Source organism: Anguilla anguilla, chromosome 1 (assembly GCF_013347855.1).
Source record: "Anguilla anguilla isolate fAngAng1 chromosome 1, fAngAng1.pri, whole genome shotgun sequence".
NCBI lineage: Eukaryota > Metazoa > Chordata > Actinopteri > Anguilliformes > Anguillidae > Anguilla > Anguilla anguilla.
Window position 1 is genome coordinate 13,088,571 of NC_049201.1, and position 19,853 is coordinate 13,108,423.

General features: G+C 43.2%; 1 protein-coding gene across 1 annotated transcript; it reads right to left on the reverse strand.

The window, feature by feature from the left end:
- Window positions 1-625: 625 nt before the first annotated feature.
- prorp (protein only RNase P catalytic subunit) lies at window positions 626-19,845 on the reverse strand. The gene is made up of 7 exons (XM_035385371.1): window positions 18,068-19,845; window positions 17,920-17,967; window positions 17,607-17,739; window positions 10,125-10,232; window positions 2,544-2,692; window positions 1,580-1,775; window positions 626-868 (listed from the first exon to the last, which is right to left on the reverse strand). The coding sequence occupies exons 1-7, from the start codon at window positions 19,036-19,038 to the stop codon at window positions 737-739; spliced, it is 1,737 nt and encodes a 578-aa protein (XP_035241262.1). The 5' UTR covers window positions 19,039-19,845; the 3' UTR covers window positions 626-736.
- Between the last annotated feature and the right edge of the window lie 8 nt (window positions 19,846-19,853).

Here is a 19,853-nt window from a genome sequence, read left to right on the forward strand (position 1 = left end):
GCTTGCGATATTCAAAGCTTTGTAGCGGCAGTTATTTAATTCATATTTTTATCGTCCTATTTTAAACATACTAGCTGGCTTGTGTCTGGAAGTAGAGTTGTTTTCCGATTTACTTGCAAACTAACATTAGCTAGGCCTATAGTACAAAATTAACAAGCTTGTGTGCTTTCGATTTACCAATCGGTTGATATAGTCATACGCTACATAAAGTAATTGCAGACGTTACACAATTATTGTATGTCATTTTAACAGATGCGTGAATTATGGTATTTATACCTCAAGTATCAGGCTCATAAACATACGGAATTATGGGTGTGACCAAGTTGGTACGATCAGTTCACCCAAATTCAAGCATGTGCTTTGCTTATAAATCCGGTGATTTCCGAGGAATCTGATTTTGACAAGCTGGGGCTCCAGTTGGAAGCAAAAATAAACGCCAACTCAACCACTGACCTATAGCACAATGCTGGACTAAGCTTGGTAGGCTATATGCAATTAGATTGCAGGAAACTAATTTCATAAACTGCAGCTTCCCTTTACAGATGTTCTGGAGACATAGTGTCTGTGACTACAGAGATAGTGAAACATGCCCAAAACATATTGACACACATAACATTTTGTGAAATAATTTTTATTAACTTTTTTTATTTTATTTTTTTAAAGCAGATCCCCTTTAAATAAGGTCTGACCAATGGTCTTTACTGAATGTGCCAAAGAGAAACAAGGTCATTTTGCTTTAGTCCACCCTGGAGAGACAGAGCCACTTCTGAGGCACTTCATATGTGCATCGGTCACCCCCGTCCTCATCATAAGGAATGTGCCAGGATGTTCCGTCTGTCTGAATGATGGTGTCAAAACTCTGTATTTGCTGAAAAGAGAGAACAAAGAAAACATTCTTGAGAACCCTGATACTCTACTAAATGAATATTCAATAATATGATACTGGAGATAACATCTAATATTCACCATAATGCTGCAACATTTGAAACATATTGCTAATTTGTTGCATTTGACCGGTTTGCCATCCAGACATGACACATTCTGTTTTATTTTGTAACTACCCATCCTATCCATGGAGTTGAATGAATACAAAGTGTTTTTTCCCCCTTTAAAACAGTACAAATGTTGAAATTTGCACAATAACAGCTCTTTAGACAGAATAGGTGGTAAATACAGGTTCACATTTACTCATACACAGGTATTTGGTACTTTATTTGTCATTTGATTGATGGCTGTTATTTCAGGAGTTTACTATTTGAAAGTGGTGTCCACTGATGAGGTACTTTGCCACTTTAAAATGAAAGTGAAATTCTTTGACATGTTCACATAATCTCTGTAGGTGTTCATAGAACCACATTTATTTTGAGTGTGTCCCCGGTCAGTTCTAATATTTTTGGCCATTGGTAGGTAAATTCTGGTTTCAAACCATGGCCTTAACTGGCTTCTCTGAACCAAAAGGAGCTCAGCCAAGATTATTTGCACATGAAGCAAAGAAAATGTATACAGTGCTCTCTTCTCCATATGTAGGAAGTTGGATGAACTTCCATTGAACCTCCATTCCCTCTCATATCTCTCTCACCTGGAAGCGAACCCTTTTCCCGGGGACGAAAGTGCTCAGCACAAGCTGGTGCCCGCGCTGCCACTTGAAAAAGAGGCGTCTGATGGCACCGTTGGGCAGGCAGGCCTTGTGGTCCCGCATCAGGTCCCTGCTGACGAAGATGCAGTGATTTCCAGAGTGCAGGGCAGCGTACAGGAGGAAGGGGTCATCCTCAGAACTGCTCAGACAAAAACAAGTGTAACAGTCATGTGCCGTGTGATTCATCACACCCAATGTACAGTCAAGCGTTGGCTGGCTTTTACACAGCGCAACTACACACACAACTGCCCAAAAAAGGTTGCTTGTCTGTTTTGCCTTGAATCTATAACCAGTGCAGACATCACTGGTGTTTTTGACCAGTTGCCCCTAGTTGATGACTTTGCTTCCAACTGCCATGCCAGCATCACCATTAGTCACTCATATTCATGAAACAGCAGTCATAGTCACTGATGCTCATGCTAAACATGCCCCAACAACCACCCCTCTTTCAAAGCAAGTTAGATCTCTTGTAGCCATGGTAGCTAAAATAATAAGGAAAGTAATTAATTGTTTTATAAACAAACCTGAGCTAATTGCTTACTAAACTACACGCGGGGAAACCCCTACTTTCAGTATACTTTGTATCCCTCATTTACTCAAGTGTTTCCTTTTATTTTGGCAGTTATCTGTACAACCCATTATTATGCTAATTTCGAATTACAGAACAGGAGCAGGTTATAGGTTTACAGGGCACAGTTCAAAATGCTCAGTTTTGCATTTAATTACAAGATACACGTATAAGACATAAAATTGATTTTCATTGCTTGGGGGTACAATAATGTACAAAAACAGGGACAACTGGGGTCAGTCAACCGTTCAAAAACATCTCAGACAAACAGCAACCATCGTGTTTGTGCGGGGAGACACGTTCCTAGACAGGCAAGAAACCGGAGCCGGGGTGACTCACATGTTGTCAGTGAAGAAGCAGTGAGCCTTCTTCTGGACGAGGCTCATGTGATGTCTGTCCCAGCTACGGGAGGGACGCAGCATGTGCTTCCTGCCCAGAACCAGGATCCTCAGGCCCTGCTGCTCCAGTGCGGACACCACAGCCAGTAGCTAGAAGGGAAGGTACTGACATATTTAGTCCCTCGCCCCCATATCAGACCAGTACATTAGAGTACAAATTCATACAGATACTAATGCTCAATGGGGGGGGAGGGGGTTATACTCATTTTTAAAAAACAATTTTTCCTTCTCACGATTTATATCGTTTAATCTAGTCACATAAAAGAGAGTGGGCGGCATGGAAAACAGAAGTTAAGGAGTGAGCTCATCATCAGAGATACACCCAACAGTCTGAGATCAAGATAATAAAAATCAATGATTCAGTTGTGGATGTTATCTGGCCATCATATGATGTCGATCATGCAGCTCCTTTTCTGTATATGACTTCCTACTTCCTACTACCTGCAAAGCAGTTGCCTTTGTCCTGGTTGACTTAGTTTATGTAGTTTGCATATTAACTGCATATACATTTATTACATTTATTATGAAGCAAATCTGTACCTTGATCAAAGGGACAGAAAGTGTCCCAAATTTCATTTTAACCTCTGACCTTGTGGTTACAACCTCCATTCTTAACTCCACACTGATATTTTTTCGTTTTTTGTGAATGAAAAACCCCACAGTGAATCCACCGAGCTGTCCTTTTTTGATGCATAACCTTTTACGCACCCTCCTCATCTGTGAGAAATTCCCCTTAGCTGAACTTGTGTGTGAAGTAACTGACGCAACCACTGGGGGGGGAATTATTTTGTCTGTCTTTGTCTGGCCTATATTTTGTCATCCTTTAGTGTGTCACCCACTCATTTTCTCAGAGACCCTACATGGGAGTTTCCTGTTGCACAGGAAGTGGGATGTGGGTCTCTCCTATCGTTGGCACAACAAGGAAGGACAGAAAGACGGCACGGGAAACATTTACTACGCAGACAGAGCACAACTCTTAAAATTTCAGACTAACAGTTACATATCTAATTTTACAATGTGTTCATATAATATTTAAGCCATCAGTTTTTAGAATGAAATTTAGTAAATTTTTCAGGTATCATGATTGTTGAAAATATTATTAATATTAATCTCAAGTGTGATTTTCACAGGATCATCTCATCGCAGGGTCCTCGCAATAGAGATACCGCACATTTGTTACGAATTTCAAGCTGTATTGTGACACCATGGTCACAGTGTGGGGTGAGAGGCATATTTGGAGAAAAATAGGCCACATTACTAGTAAAGTATCAACTAAGTTATTGTTCTCAGTTTCGCTCATTTGACCAAATAAAATAACTGCATTGTGCTGTACAAGCAGTACCTGTGTGTCAACTTTCACAATGATAATGGGTGAAGTGACACTGGCAGCAGTACATATGAACTCCATGTAATGGGATTAAGAAATTGATTCCTGTGTAACACTTAGTGCTGATTCATATTAAGTGTAGTTATATTTAATGTACATCATGTGCTTTTTTTTCTCTGGGAAAGCACCATATTCGGCTTGCTGTATCTTGTCTGATTACCAACCTTTCACCTCATCCAGGTGCCATTCACCACAAGTGAAGGTCAGTTCCCTCTGTCCCATTCAAAACTTCCCAGCTAAAATCCCCCTCCTATAGATCTGGCCATTGGCTGGCTGTGTTCATAGAGGGGAGGAGTCTCCTAACAGAGCGAATCGCTGAAAACAGAAATATCACTGTTCTGTACACAGGAACTCCTTCCTGAGAAGAAACAAAAAGTAAAACCTAAAAGGTGACAATTAAATTCTAGATAAGAAGAATGTGTTTGTAAAGGTGGCCCTCATATTCGGACTGACTCTTAGCTTGCACTGCATTCCAAATAGGTTCATGCCAGAACATGTGCAGAGGAAGAAGTTGACATTGGGCCAATTACACCAAAACACCGAGAAAACCCCCTCCCCTCTCCCTCCCTCACCCTCTCACATTGAGAGAGAAAGTTCCCCAGGGAGGGCAAGGGACGTACCCCATCTCGCATGTGAAAAGACCTCTGCCAACACGGAATCTTTTCTGTCTGAGACGGCATAAAGGCTGCTAGGCTAGCGCACGCCCCCTCAAGGACACACAGACGAGCATTTTTCAGTCTGGACTACGTACTCCCAGGAAGTTCCGCCACTTTCTTCAATGATAATAATGATAACGGTGCGCCCTTGTTACAAATAAACAATAAACGATTATTACAAACACGTTTTGATTACACTCAATACACGTGCGCAGGACTGTTGATTCAGGAATGTTCAAGGGAGGGATTAATTTATATTAAAGTTTCCTGCTCAGTTTCTGAGAATACAATCACATCTAGATGTCCTCACTGTACACAGAGACGTGCTTCCTATGTAAAAGGCTTTTGCCAAAATTGTGTTCTTACATTTGTTATCTGTTCTACAAAACCTCAAGAACATAGTGTAGTGATATGATAAGTATTTTGACTTTGGATTGATATAAACAGTCAACAGTGTCTTCTAACGAAGATCACCAGCAGATAACTCACAGTAGATACATGTTTAGAGGTTGGCGTCTCAAGCATTAGCTGTTAAATATGAGCGACAAGTGGGACAAAAGTCAGAACCATAATCAAAACTCCAGACAGGAGAAAAAAAAAAAAAAAAAACACATCAAAAAACCTACATTTTTAACACTCTGTGCGGCTGCTCCTGTTAGTCATATCACAATAGGGCAGAAATCCCCCGTTTGTCTCGCCGCGGGTCTGAAAGGGGTTCTGTGGGCGTTCGGCCTCGCTTCCTGCCCTGCGTCCTAACCGCTGCCTGCAGCAGGAGATCAGCTCAGTGCATGCCCTTTCACAGCCCCTAAAAATGGCAGCTTCCACAGTGCACTCGAGGCACAGCGCAACAGGACTGACTGCGTATCGTCCTCGTGCAGCCATGTTGCAGTTATGTGCTGGCCGGCGTTACTGTGTGGTATGGCAGAGGTCAAACTGTAATGCGGCCTCTATGATGTATTTCACTCGGCTCAAGCATTATCATACTACTAGTCCTGTAAAGCTGTGGTGTCTGCAGATTTGTGTGGGTTATTTTCAACTGGCAGCCAATTAGGGCCATGAAAACAAGGTCTATGGCCTTGTTAGTCCATCAGTGACTTAAGGACTTAAGTGCTGAAACACACCAAAAACCAGCAGACACCGTTGCCCTGTAGTATTGGAGTTTCAAGGCTGCACAGGTGTTTTACTTTGCCTTATCACGTGACTGCAGAACTGACAGTTTTAGAGCTCTTGTTTCCACATGCAAAGGCGCAGATAACAGTGAGAAGCTGAACACATTTAATGCTGGAGCAGAGCTACGCTAGTCACACTCCTACTGAACATGCGGTGCAGGGGAGGGTTCTCCCCACCTTCAAACTTTACACGTTGTCTCATCTCAGTACACACTTGCAGACAGTGGAAGGGTTTAAGATGGCTACATTTGGGACAGCCTACTGTTGCCCCTATGCGCATGCATTTTTAACTCCATGGATACGATGGGTAGTTAACCGTAAAAAGCTTTCTTAATCCAAAAAATTCCCTTGTTACTGGCAGAAGGCAAAGCGTTTTCGGTCTTCACTTAATGCTGACAGGAATTACTAGTAATCCTGCTTCTCAGGGTGCGGTTTTGTGCTTTGGTGTTAACCAGAACATGAATATGCATGTGCATTCGTGAGAAGGGAGCAATAGAGGGTAACGCTTCCTCATTCCTCAGGGGACACCCTCAAATGACTTGATGATTCCAGGTGAAATGCAGCTGGCTAATCAGCGAGTCATCAGGGATGCAGCCATATGAGTTTCATTTGTGTCGCTTGGTTTTATTGCTGTCGTTCAACCTGATTTGTATGAATTGTTCTGGTGATTGTAGCGCATCACTTAATGTGTGACAAAAGATCTGCTTGGGTCCTAACGCTACACTCAAGAAACGAAGCCATCCAACAGATATCTCAGACCTATTTCTATCTCTCTGTATGCAAACCAATAATGTTCAGTGAGACCTCATGGAATTCCAGGGAAATGGGAAACGAGTTCCTTTGAACGAAACCAGGCTGAATTTTCGGAAAGGACAGCTAACAGCTCAGAATTAACAAGGAAAGCAGAGAAGATCCGAGGAGACAAATTTAACATTCAGTCCACAGTCTGGGCAAACCAGCTCAGACTTAAAGAAGCTTGTTTTTAATGCTGAAGAAACACATGGACATAATATGCACACATGCATACAGCACAGTTCCAGTAAATGGATCAATTAACATTTTCGTACTCGTTCGGGCATTAGCGTGAACAAATGCCCCGACAAACTATTCTCACAGCTTAACAAGTAGGCCTACATCGCCTCGTGTCTCGACATACTGACTGGCTAGAAAAAAAAGGGTAAAATAATATCCGTTTCCCCTCATAAATACGAGTGTGTGAAACAGACATGACACACAAGCTTGCTTGTGCAGGGCAACTGAAACGGACAAAAGAGCGTCCAGAGGCCAACGGGCGTCACAGCAGAAACACTGTAGCCAGGCAGCGGGCTCTGAGAAGCAGCAGTGTGGCACACACTGCACCCTGCGCCTCAGAAGGGTACCTGTTGATCTGGACGGCCATAAATTAACGGCTGCACAGTTTCTGCCGCTTCCCGATGACAGGAAACGCAGCAGGTCATCTGCAGAATTTAGCTGCTGTGGGATGTCCAAGAGGAAAAGGGAAAGGACATCCATACCTAAATATACCAGAGCTCTAACGTCACCATTGCACAGGGCTTTAAATAGAACCTGCAAGCCCTGAAATCCAAAACAACCGGCGGAATTAAATATTTCCTCAGCTCACGAACTAACTTTTAAAGTCGCCGTGCACTGCAACACACAACACATTCTTTAAACAGAGAAACCACCAGAGCTGTGTAAAAGCTGAGGTCTGTGCTGAACAAAGACTTTAAATGCTTCTGTAAGAGCGAATCTAAAAATACTTGAGAAACCTCCCCCACAGGAAGTCGATGTGGGGAAAGAGCCAGATTATCAGATCCCCAGCAGCCTGCTTACAACAGGGCCCAGTGAGCAGAACCGTGACCACAAGGGTCACAGGACCGGGGCAGAATGGAAAACATACTCGCATCAGAAATTCCTTCTCTGAATCGAGAAACCCTGTTCCGACCACACTGGGCTCAGCCATGATAAGTCGAGAAGCTGCTTTGTGTAAAGGGGGAGAACCCAGCGACACGGGGAAAGAATGCAACCGACTAAACCAATGGGCTGGCAGACTCGCGGAGCATGTGACACTGACAAAGATGCGATATCTAGAAGCATCTTTAAGACACTCTGTCATGTGTGAGACATTGCAGCTGACATGGAAAGAATTTTAGGCTTGTCATTAAATCAGATATTTTTGAAATGATATTTTATATCTCACACAAACGGTTTTGATGTAAACCTGAGATAGAGGAGACCAGCTCAGTGCAGGTGACAGTGGATCTGTCAGAAGCAGCCCTGATAAAATGGGTTATTTTTTAATGCTGCACTTTTAGCCTTTATCCACTGAAAACAGCAAGAAATTAAAACAACAAAAGTACCCGCATTCCTTTTCTAGAGGCCAAACTACCATTTCACAGCCTGGCCCTCCAGTCATATATTAAGTTTCTTTTCTCTAAAGAATCAGTAACTATGAATATGAATAGTCTCAGGAGTTTCAGAAGTTAAAGAAATGCAGAAGTGCCACTGGTGTTATGGGACAAGTAAAAAGTCTTCCTCCTTCCTGATAGGACAGCACTTCTAGTAAAAAAGCCAGCAGGTGTGAGGAACCGTAGAGCGCTGTCTTCAGCATGTTCATAGCTCCAACTGCACTCACTGTCCACAGATCGAGGGCAAAATCTGCATAGCGACTGTGCAGGGTATCGAGATACAAACACAAAAGAGTCCCCCCGGGGTCATGTGATGTGTCAAAGGTTTCAAAGGGTCTTTACCGGTGGGGAACGGAAAAAATGAGACGCGTTTGAGGGGTAGACTTTGTGTCTCGAGTAAATCATGCTTCTCTACGTCAGGCGGCTGTGGAATGATTGAGACATGAAATGAGACCCCCCCCACACCCCAAAAAAAAGTCATTAATTTATGAATTGCAGGGTTTTTTGCAACAACAAAAGGGGCAGGAGGGAGCTTTCCTCATTACCCAGTGAAACTTTGGGAACTTAGTGGAATTTCACTCTTGGAGAATCGGGGCTTTCCCTACCCTGCCAACCAATACTTTATAAACAATGACCTGAGCCAGGTAGAGTCCCTCATTAAAATCTGTCTTCCCGTCAGAAGGAGACTGATCTGAGAATACTGCATAGTTGGCCTTTTCTCTTACAGAACCAAATTCCCATGTGGTTTGCTTTGTATGAAATAGGATCAAAAGGAATGCCTTCCGTCAAAAGTAGTCCCGATAAAATGGGTTATTTTTGGTTGCTGCGCTTTTATCTACTGAACACAGTCACAACTTAAATACCACTGTCACAAGTTAAAAAGGGACAAACCAAGCAATGATTTAAATTTTATTTAATCATGAAATTCCCCCTACATTTCCGAGCGTGCACTCCCTTTCTAGTATCCAAACTCCCATTCTACACGCGGCCCAAGCACAGCTACGATCAAGCATCTGAGCTGGTCGTCAGTAGCAGCAGGAAACCACCCTTTCGGTTCTAGCAGGGATTGTGCAAATCGACGTGGAATTACATCAGCATAGGAACCTGAGGTCAGCGTGCAAACATAGCCTAAACCAGGGCTGGGAAAATGAGTCACTGCCTTTCACTCTCCTTGCTGTCTGTCCTAACAAAGTAGGAACTGCAGGCCCGTTGCCATGCCAACAGTGTGTTTTGACACAAGCTGCTCCCGGTGCCATTTAAAAATGGGCACAGAGTTGGGTGGGGCAAAGCGATTCCTTGGGGTGTGTCTGGAGTGTACGTAAAGACCAGAACAGTCACACATAGCAACCGCTCGTCAGGCTAACACCAAGGTGCAACAACCCTGCTTCTGAACACACCCTTAGAAGCAGCATTACCAGTAGTTCCTGTCTGCAACAAGGGCTCTGAATGAGAAGCGTTTCAGGACTTGCTGCATGCTGCTGGCAGAATTGAAGTGGCCGTTGTGAGTGGAGCTTTTGGCTAATGCAGGCACAAGTACTTGTGAACTATTAGGCCTGGTCTGCAAGGAGCCGGCTTCCAGCATGCCACAGCATCACTTCATTTGAATCTGTATGCAACGTCTTAAAAAATCTTAAAACCTGTAGCTGCACAATAAAAAAAAAAGACAACCATGAGGACTTGATTGGAAGGCCTGAGCCAACTGTCTCACAGCACACCTCTCCTAGGCAGAGCAGAGGTTTGCTTGGGCTAGAAAAACACTTTGACACCCCTTCAAGACTTTTTAAACTCTGGGGCTCTACACGTTTTTTGGAAAAACTATATTTGTTTATACTTTGCACTGAAATGATCAAGGGGGAGAGACGGAAGAGATGCAAAGACCAAATTAGAATCCTCGCCACTCACCGTCTCAGACTGACTCCCTTTGGCGGTTGTGTTGGCCACATTGAGGCCATCGACGACCACATCGAAAGCTGGTTTCCGCTTCACAAAAGCCTTGAAGCTCTCCAGCTCCTACAGGAAAGGGGAACATCAGTCATTCATGAGTTTCACTTGTGTTGCTGTGCATCGATAGCTAACTGAACGACAGAAAAGCATGGAAATGTGTTTGCCGTCTGCCATACAGTGATGATAGCTCGCATTCCAATTTCATTCCCAGGATTGCCTGTTCAGAGGGTTTCCTGACAGGAGTTTACCCTGCTTGGGCAAAACACCATGACTGAACTTGCATGACAAACACCACAAGCTCGCAAAGTGAACCAAAGTAACTCTATGAACAACAGAGGCTCCCAGGCAGGGTTCCAAAATAGTTTTTAAACTCGAAGCGAGGGGTTTTATTTAGCTCTTGTTTTTTTTTTAAATTCAACACTGGCGTGCATCCAGAAAGGCGCTGGGCCTGAATGCAAACAGGACCGTAGAGATCTGCGGGGGAATTTCCTGCGGTGTCCCTCCCAGCTTCAGTACTTTTCATTCTGCACGGAAGCTCTGTCAGCTGTGTTTCGGAGGGAAGGAGAAAAGAAAAACAATGGCGCGGCACGAGGAAACCCAGCCACACAATGGAGGCATTTTAGCCTGCGCGAGCTCTGGAATTCACAACGCTACTACTCTGCCTGCGCGAAGCAAGGCTACGGCAGCTAGGTCTGGAGCCACGTGAAGCACGGGAACCTCTGAGGGAGGCACCTCTGCTTTCGGGATCACAGATCACTGTGATCGGCCCTGTATAAAAATAAAGCACAAAAAGCATTTTCTTTCTATGGGTGCTGTGGCAACATCCCCTTCGACCTGACAAAGGCCATACATGGGGTCACACTGTTGTCTGTCTGTGCCAAACAGGGCCACAGCTATGAATTCTCAGGCCCGAGACAAAATATATTGGGAAAGCCCCCCCACCCCCCCAACATATTTTGTAACAAATTACAAATAGTTCCACCTGATATCCTGGGCTCCCCTTAAGCTTGGGCCTGGGACAAAGTGCCCCAGTTGCCTGCCTGCCTGCCTGCCTGCTTGCCTGCCGCCTGCCCCCCCCCCCCACCCCAATCCTGTGGCCCTGGTGCCAAATAAAGCATAAAAGGTTAATATCAATGTTCAGGTTCTTATTAGAATTGTGCAGTTGCACACAGTTACCAGTAATAATAATTGATTAATAATAAAACCAGAACAAAAAAATATGCATACAATACAAACACTACTGCAGTTTTAAACATGCAGAAATTGAAAAGGTAGGACAATTTCCCACACTATAAGCGTTTTACTGTTTTGGCACTTTGGAAAAACACATCTGCGACCCTCGACTGCACTTTTACTTCTTCTTCCGTAAAACACCATGGCAGCACATCCCTGTTCTGAAATTCCCCGACCACAGCTCAGCTGCTCAGAAACACATTGCTCATTACCTTGAGAAAGAACCTACATGTATCTACCCTAACTCTGTCCAAAAAAAAAAACACTGCCATTACACTCGATGCACCCCCTGGAGTGACTGCCGTATGGCTTTTAAAAACAGAGAGCTGCCATGACAAGCAATCCTGCAGAAAATATTCGGATGCTGGCAGTTCAATAGCAGTGGGCTTGTAGTGCTATGCATGTTCAGCTAAATCTCATTTCCTGACCAGAGAGGGCGATGCGGATGCAGAGGAGACACTCTTCTGCAATCCTATAAATATTTGGGGAATTCCTCGGATCCGTTAGGGGTTTCACAGCAAAACAAAAAAGCTGCTGTGAACATTCCTCCACCTTCCCAATATATCACTAAAATCCCAAGCTCCCGGCTCAAGGGCCAATCAAGGGAATCTCTGCACAGGGGGCATCGCAGAGCTTTTTCAAGTTTAAAGCCTTGATATAAAAGCACTAAATGTTCAGCCCTCAGGGTGACTCATTCAAAAAGCTGCAGGACAGAAGCATTGACAATCAAGTGGACATGCATTTAGTGAATCGAAGAACTGGTTTCTCTGCAGACACAAACACAGAGCAGGAATGACTTAACTAGAAACAGACAAGTGCTGAGCAGAGCCATTCTAAAGCAAATGTATGGATAAAAAATGTACACTTTACCTACTTTATATTTTCATAAAATCTGCATATCCTCTGCGTATTTTCAAGCTAAATCATCTGCCCTCCTTTTGCTTTCTCACAGTATGGTATTATGTGATTAAGTAAATATTAAAGAAAAACATCAACAGATAAAACACCCTGTACTAAACAGGATTGTATGAACAGACTATTTTGCAAGCATTCCACATTTACAGAACAACAAATTAAGCATTTATTCAGTTATGACTTCGAAAAGAGAAAAGTCGCAATGGTATGAGCAATGTAGAGCAAAGACCAACAGTAAGCGCATCATTGCTCTAAAAAACGGCCATCTTGGTTAGCCTCCAAGCCTTTAGTGCAGGAGTACGCTTCCATCACCACGGGGCCTTAGCATGCCGTGGCGGAGCGGGGGGTGTTGCTGACAGGAGGGTCCTGCGTGGGCAGAAGCCCAGCGGGACGGAGGATCTGGGAATTCCCAGCCTGAGGGGTCACAAGGTTCCCCTCCACAATGGCTGTCAGGAGGGGCGGGCTAGGCAGGAAAGAGCGGGCGTGGGGAGAGCGAGTAGAGATGCGCGACTTCCTTCTCTCTGTCCCCAGACAGGCCTCTAAATCCAGAGAAGATGGGACCTGACGAACAGGGCGAACGACCCCAGGGGTTCGGTGCTGTGTGCTCGGTCAGTCCTCCTCCAGCCACTGTTAGACTAGACCCACCCTTCATTTATGCTGCTCTCACAGATGCGGGATCAGAACCAAACATGGCCCAAAGGCAAAACAGCTTCTGCACTGGGTAACAATGTGAGATTAATTATATGGACTTCTGTTCAAGGAAGAACTGTGGTTTGGCAGATTAAAATATCTGGATGACTAATAAAAAAAAAACAACCTTTGGATCTTGTGTGGGGGAAAACAAAATGAAGAAATCTACAAACACTTTTTGTTTTGAGGAAAAGCTAGGCGAACATTTGAAAATGAACCCTGCAGACAATATTACATTGCGTGTACCACAAGAGGCCAGTGCCCAACCAAAGGCGAAGCAAAATTGCCGATTCACCTGTGTTCCATTATCTCATGGGCTACTTGCAGAAACTTGCAGTGGACAGGATGCATATTGCATTTCATGGTAATTTCAATACTTCCGTTATGTTCTTAGAACTGGAAGGAAAAAACCCCCACATAATGTGGGTCAACTCTGCTGAGAATCACTGCTCTCTGAATTGTGTAAAACAGTGTTATCTTTTTTTTACTGATAATAATGGAACAAATGGGGGGTCCTGATCTGGGGGCTCTGATTGGGTGAATTGTAATAGGACAAGGCAGCACATTGTCCATATTCTTAACTACAGGTTACGATCATTGGTTCCCATGTCCAGCAGTTACAATAGGCAATATGCATGCGTTCTATCCATGCAAATAAGAAGGCTGGACCTCCATTCTTATACGTATAATGAATTATACAACTACAAAAAAAAAGACCTTCTTATTCAGAGGAAACATTTCAGTAATATATTTGACTCTTCAGAGACAAAATATGAAATGTATTCCTGCTCGTCAATGAGACCCCGCTGTGCAGCCAACTGACTTCAGTTCATTAAAAACCTCTCGGCGCTGAGGCTAAAGGACACAGTCCAGGGACTTTCCACTTGCGTGGCGGCTCTTTTTGTTCTTTGCTACAATTTGAAACCGCTCATTTGGCTACATATTGCCTCACATTCATAAGTCTGAGCGAAGCTCGGCGATGGGCTTCTCATATGAGATTTACCAAGAGAAACATAAAAGGGTCAGTACAAACAGGAGAAAATGCAACCACCTTTTGTCAGCGTATGCTTTTAACTCCACAACGCACAGACTCAACCATGTGAAGGGGAGATAAACTACTGATAAAAGGAACCGGTCTTCATCTTCATGCCCCAAAAAGCATAATTTCACTTTTGGTATCAGTCATACCATGCTTCTTATACCATCACACTTCTTTACTGATAGTATCTACAGAAGCACTGCCTCGAGGCCTGCACACAGCATGCAAAACTAAGAGTAATTTCCCTTTTGAGAGAATAACGTGCGTATTTCCTGCTTTGGGTGAGAGATTTTAACTGCATGCAATATTAGCCACCTCACAGTGTATAGTCTCATTTTAATGCCAGCTGCAGGACCTTTGGGGTGCTGCCTTCGGGGGAATGGATGCTGGATTGGTCGGCTGGGGTGCTGAATGGCAAAAATGCATGATGGAACAACATTTTAAATTTAGACATTTGTCAACTGATTCTTCCCCCTCCACATTCAATATCAGATTAATATCGTCTGGTCTAAGGCAGAGATGTGAGGATTATGCATGGTCATTTTTATGCTTCCCTTTCTCACCAATTTCCTTCAACTATTGTTACTACAACTAAATGAACAAGGCAGGAAATGGTGTGTAAACGCTTCTGTTGAATTTAGTGGAGACTGTTCTTGCTCAACAGGGGAACTAGAGTTTCCTGATCTTACAGGATTATTATGCACAGTGCACACCTCACACAAATTCCTGGGAATTTTTTTTTAATGTTCTTTCAACAGCAAAGATTGCCCATGAAGAATTTGCCAATTACACAAGGTTGGGAAGCACAACAGGCTGACACGTACTTATTGGTGCGAACTCCTGACAAGTACGTACTCGTTCACACAAAGGTGTCAGCTGGAGTTTGCTGAAATGTTCCTGGGTCTCCAGATCGGAGTGAACGGGGCTTTTTAGTTTACCTCCAAGCCGACTCTGGGCTCTGACCTTCAGGGCTTTGCTGTGAACCTGTGATGTGCCTGCAGAGCAAACGGAGAAGCAGGCAGGAACATGTGCTGGGAATCCCCTGCAACTGGTCTAAATCAGGAGCCCACCCGACTCTGCAAAAGACGACGCGCTATTTTCACGTCCGCCCTCTGTCTTTAGAGGTTTTCGTTTCCTCGTAAAAGCACCCAACAGATCACATTTGTTCCGTTTAAAAGTCACACTTGTCACAGTTTAAAAAAGATTCAATATGCATTCATTATCTACAATTATCACACCAGTAACAACAAACTAAGGCTGTAAGGACTTAGCCTCCACACGCACCGTGCAAAATCTGACCTGCAAACAATATGTTCTGCAAAAACATGGTTGGAGAAAAGAGCACAGGCAAAAACCAAAACAACATTTTGTTTAGTCAGACATAAAGGTAAGAATAATTGTGATGCATTGACAAATGGGTAGCAGTTAAAACTGACTACAATCGTATACTCTTTGCTAACGCCAAAAATTAAATATTTTAAATATGCCCTTTGAGTAAAAAAGTACAGAGCCCCAGAGGGAAATGGTAAAGAAAATAAAGCAAATTATTTTGTGTTCACTCACAAAACTTTTGCATTCACTAGCAAGTCTTTTGCATTTGTTTGGTGTGTTTTGTGACTAGCTGCAGTACTCAAGGCAACTTCATGGGCAGACATGGATGTACATTAAATGCAGAAAAAAAGAGGACTTCCCTTCAAGAAAGTCCCCTTGACCAAATCACCCACGTCAGCTGTCTTTGGTTAATATCATATCCACGTCTGGTGCTGAGCACTGACATGCTGTCCTTTTTTTTCCAGACCCAGCTGGAAAAGTACAATTGGATTAGTTGAACTGCTTGACACAAACACATTTGCATCAAACAAATGTTGGTAACGGACTCAGAAATACTTAATATAAAACAGGAAGTACTTCTCTCAACAAGCTAAATTATTTTGCATTCCTTCACAAAAGCATTGCATGGGAATGCAAACGTATCGTGAGGCAATGCAAAACATTTGTGCAGGAACGCAAAATAATTTGCTTCTTGTATTTCTCTACTATGCCCCTCAGAGGTTCTATAAACGGCAACCAGATTAACAAAAACAAAACGTTCAACAGATAATGTGAAACTGGATTTCCCCTTCTCATTAAATTGCCACTGATTCCCTGGGGCTCTACTGCCATCTGGTGGACATAGCAATAAATGCATGTTAAGAGGAACTTAATTTCTTAAACTGGCACAATAAAACCATAATAAAACTAAGATTACCTGAACTGCTAATATTAAGAAAGTTATGAGATTAAAGTTATGGTGTCATTTGAAATAAAACGTAAGAAAGCATCTTAATAGTAATAGTGTGCATTGCAACAACAGAGCACAATATGAGGATACATGTAGCAACATGTATCTCAACAGCCATACCATGTACCCTGCTCTGGCTGAATGGCTGAAGCTAAGCAGGTGTGGGCTCGCACTTAAATGAGACCTCCTAGGAGAACTAAGTTGCCACCGGTAGTGGCGTTGGTAGCCCAGTAGGGGGGGGGGCGATCTTCCCTCTGGTAAAATAAACCCCGGCGCAGCGGAGGGGATTCCTAGACACTCATCACAAAGAACAGGGGGTTCCCTGGTGTCATGGCTAAATCACCTAATCATCCCCCAGTTTAATTGACTAAAAAAATGCTGTTCTCCCACTCTCTACCTCAGCTGATGGCTGTCATGCATCACTCAGGTGGGTGCTACACATTGGTGATGGTTGAGGTAAGTTCCCCTACATCACAAGCTTCTTCCCACATGCCATCACTCTCATGAACAATGAACCCAGCCATGTGACCTGTCTATCAAAAAATAGTCGTACTTACCCACAGCCATGTTCATAGTGCAATAATTTATTCATACACCTACTCTTGTTGTTGTTTGTCATTGTTGTTTGTTGTTGACATTGTGGAATGTAAGTACAGTGTGAGTTACTGTGAACCGGAGTCAAATTCCTTACATGTGAAAAAAGCATGTTTGGCCAATAAACCCGATTCGGATTCTGATTCACTGTGAGTGTTTTGAGTGAGAAAAGCATTATATAAATACAAGTAATAAAAATAATAATAATAATTATTATGTAAACTCTACTGACTGGTCACTATGACAACAGTGTAGTGTGCTGGTTATGGAAGTAGGCTACAGCTTTATATATGGAATGAGATGCTGTTGTTGAAACCTTGAGTCTATCAGCTGGACTAGTTGTATTCCTTAGGCTCTTCTTTATTGGGGACAAATAAGAGGCTAAAACAAGGAGTAAAATGGATGGAGAGAACCAGATGTAAGAATAATTAATGTGGTTGAGACACCCAGGGTAGCTGTATGAATAATAACCATTGAAAAAAAGCTAAGCACAAGAGCACAAAGTTCCCCCAAACCTCGCACAACTGTCTGAGTTCGGTCAACTCAGATAGACTCTAAATGCAAACGCAGACTTTCATGAATTACTGAAACAGTGAGCTTAGTGTTTTAGCAGGAAAAAGTTAGAAGGAGAAAGCAAACGAGATGATGACTAGACGAGGAGAGGAATGGAATTAGAGAAAACCCACACCTCAGGGGTGGTCTTGTTGAAGACGTCCCGGCCCTCGATGATGTCCTTCATCACCTGATCCTTCAGCTGCCGGTACTCCTCCTCACTGAGCTGAATGGACTCCAGTCTGGCCTGGCAGCTCTGACACACAGCACTGCACACAGGACGACAGCAGCTTCATTTTTCATTCAGACAAGTATGTGCAGCATTCTGCCTCCGATTTATATTGGTAAATGCTAAGAATAATAACAATCAGAAACACCCTGGAATTTATCAGAGCTTCATGCAATTAAATCCATAACCTCCAAAAGAAAACATGCACAAATATCAATACCTAGGTACAGCAGTGGACCAGCTTCCTTTCCATTTATCACCTGGAAGCCTGATGAAAAATGAGTGTTAGAATTTTAAATAAAAAGGCCTTGTCCATGAACAAACAAATCATTCCATCTAACATGTTCACTGTCAGCACTTCACCTCACCTCTCAAACCAAGCTTTGATGCTTTTGGTCAGTGACTCCTTTGGATAGATCTGATTGTCTCTCATGTAGTACAGTACAGACTGAAGTCTTTCAACGTTGCTAGGGTCCGAAAGGCCGCTCTCAAACAATGTCTGCCACGTCTCCTGGTTGGGGATTAAGCCCTTGTCAAGAATCTCACTGTACAATGCCCACGCGGCTGCATTGTCACCATATCGCGAAGCCCCATCGATTACGTCACCATAGTTGCGTGCGGATGGAACGATCGCTTTTTTCATGTTCTCCAAAATGGGCAGCGCCTCTTTCCAGCGTTCAGTCCTGCTGAAGCCCTTGACAAACAAACTGCATGCACCGGTATCCAAAGCCTTGAAGCGACTCTTCATGATATCATAGACGTCGAAGACCTCCGAGTGGTGGTTGCCCTGGACACACAGGGCCAGGTACTTCAATAGCAATTCATACGATAAAGTTCCGGTCTCTAACGCTACATACGCTAGAAGAGATTTGGCCACGTCAATATCTGCCCCTGTAGACAACATTCTAGTAATCATCCGAATTTCAAATCGACGAGAGCTTCTGTCATTTTCTTTTACAGTCCTCCATTCTGCTGGGGTGAGCGGATGGTCTGGAAGTTCAAAGTCTTGGCCTCTCTGGTTATGCTCCGGCTGTTCTGGTGCTTCATCTCCACACTTATTCTTCAATAACTGGGCTATTTTCTTAGCTGTTCCTGCTGCAAATACGGATCTGGAATAAACTGGTCTTTCTTTGTCACTAACGTATTTCGCTTTACTTTCTTTCTTGTAACTTCCAACGTATCGATTCCGTTCTTTTTCTGAGTAAGGAGCGTTCGGAAGCTTGACAAGTTTGAAAAGGAACGAATCACCTTTATTGACAGAAAACAAGGGCCTAGAAATTAGTAGTGGAAACGTGTATTTTAAGTGAAGGTTCAGATAAGGGAACAGGAAAGAACCCATCACCTCCAGCTCTATTACACCAACCTGTCTATAAAATAAAATATTCTGCAGGATACGAATATGTGAATTCTGCAACTAAGTTAAACTTCAACATTTAAAATGACTGATCCAAATGATAAATTGTACAGGTATCCAACTAACGTTAGTTGTTACTTTCTCACAACTTTGCTGCAGATATGGACTGCAGACTAGCCTTACACCTCAGATACAGGTTTGCAACTATGTTAGCTAGCAGCCTAGCAATCAAACACGAGGAAGCTTAAAGTATAAGTAGACTATCTCACACATTAACGTTGGCTAACTGTGCTTTTTAAAACGATAACATTAGCGAACGTCAGTTATATTCATTATTACTAGGTAGCGAATTATCTAACTAGCTTGCTACTTAGAATACCCTTTTGACAACTAGCAAATTGAGGAGGCATGTGAATCATCCAAGGTGGTCCATTGAACTAACTAGGAAGCTTGCTGCGCTGATGTACCGATTCCCGACAGAAGCAACAACGAATACAGATATTAGAATGTTTTAAGAGCAACAACTCGCGGACCATTCCATTAAAATATATGTTACGTTATTGTACAATGGTGAAAAACACCTAGTTCATACTTTCACGGTTCCATATCACTCTTCAACGCTACGGAAACGTTTCAGTTACGCGTAGCTTTGATGTTCCGAATTAAACTGAAGTTCTGGAAGTACGGAGTTCCGTTAATCAACTGTTTAATTCAAACATCCCCCAATGTAAGTACTAGTTTTCCGTACTTGAGAGCAATCTTGTCACTGGAGGATCTTTTACAGTGTGACGTTAAAACAC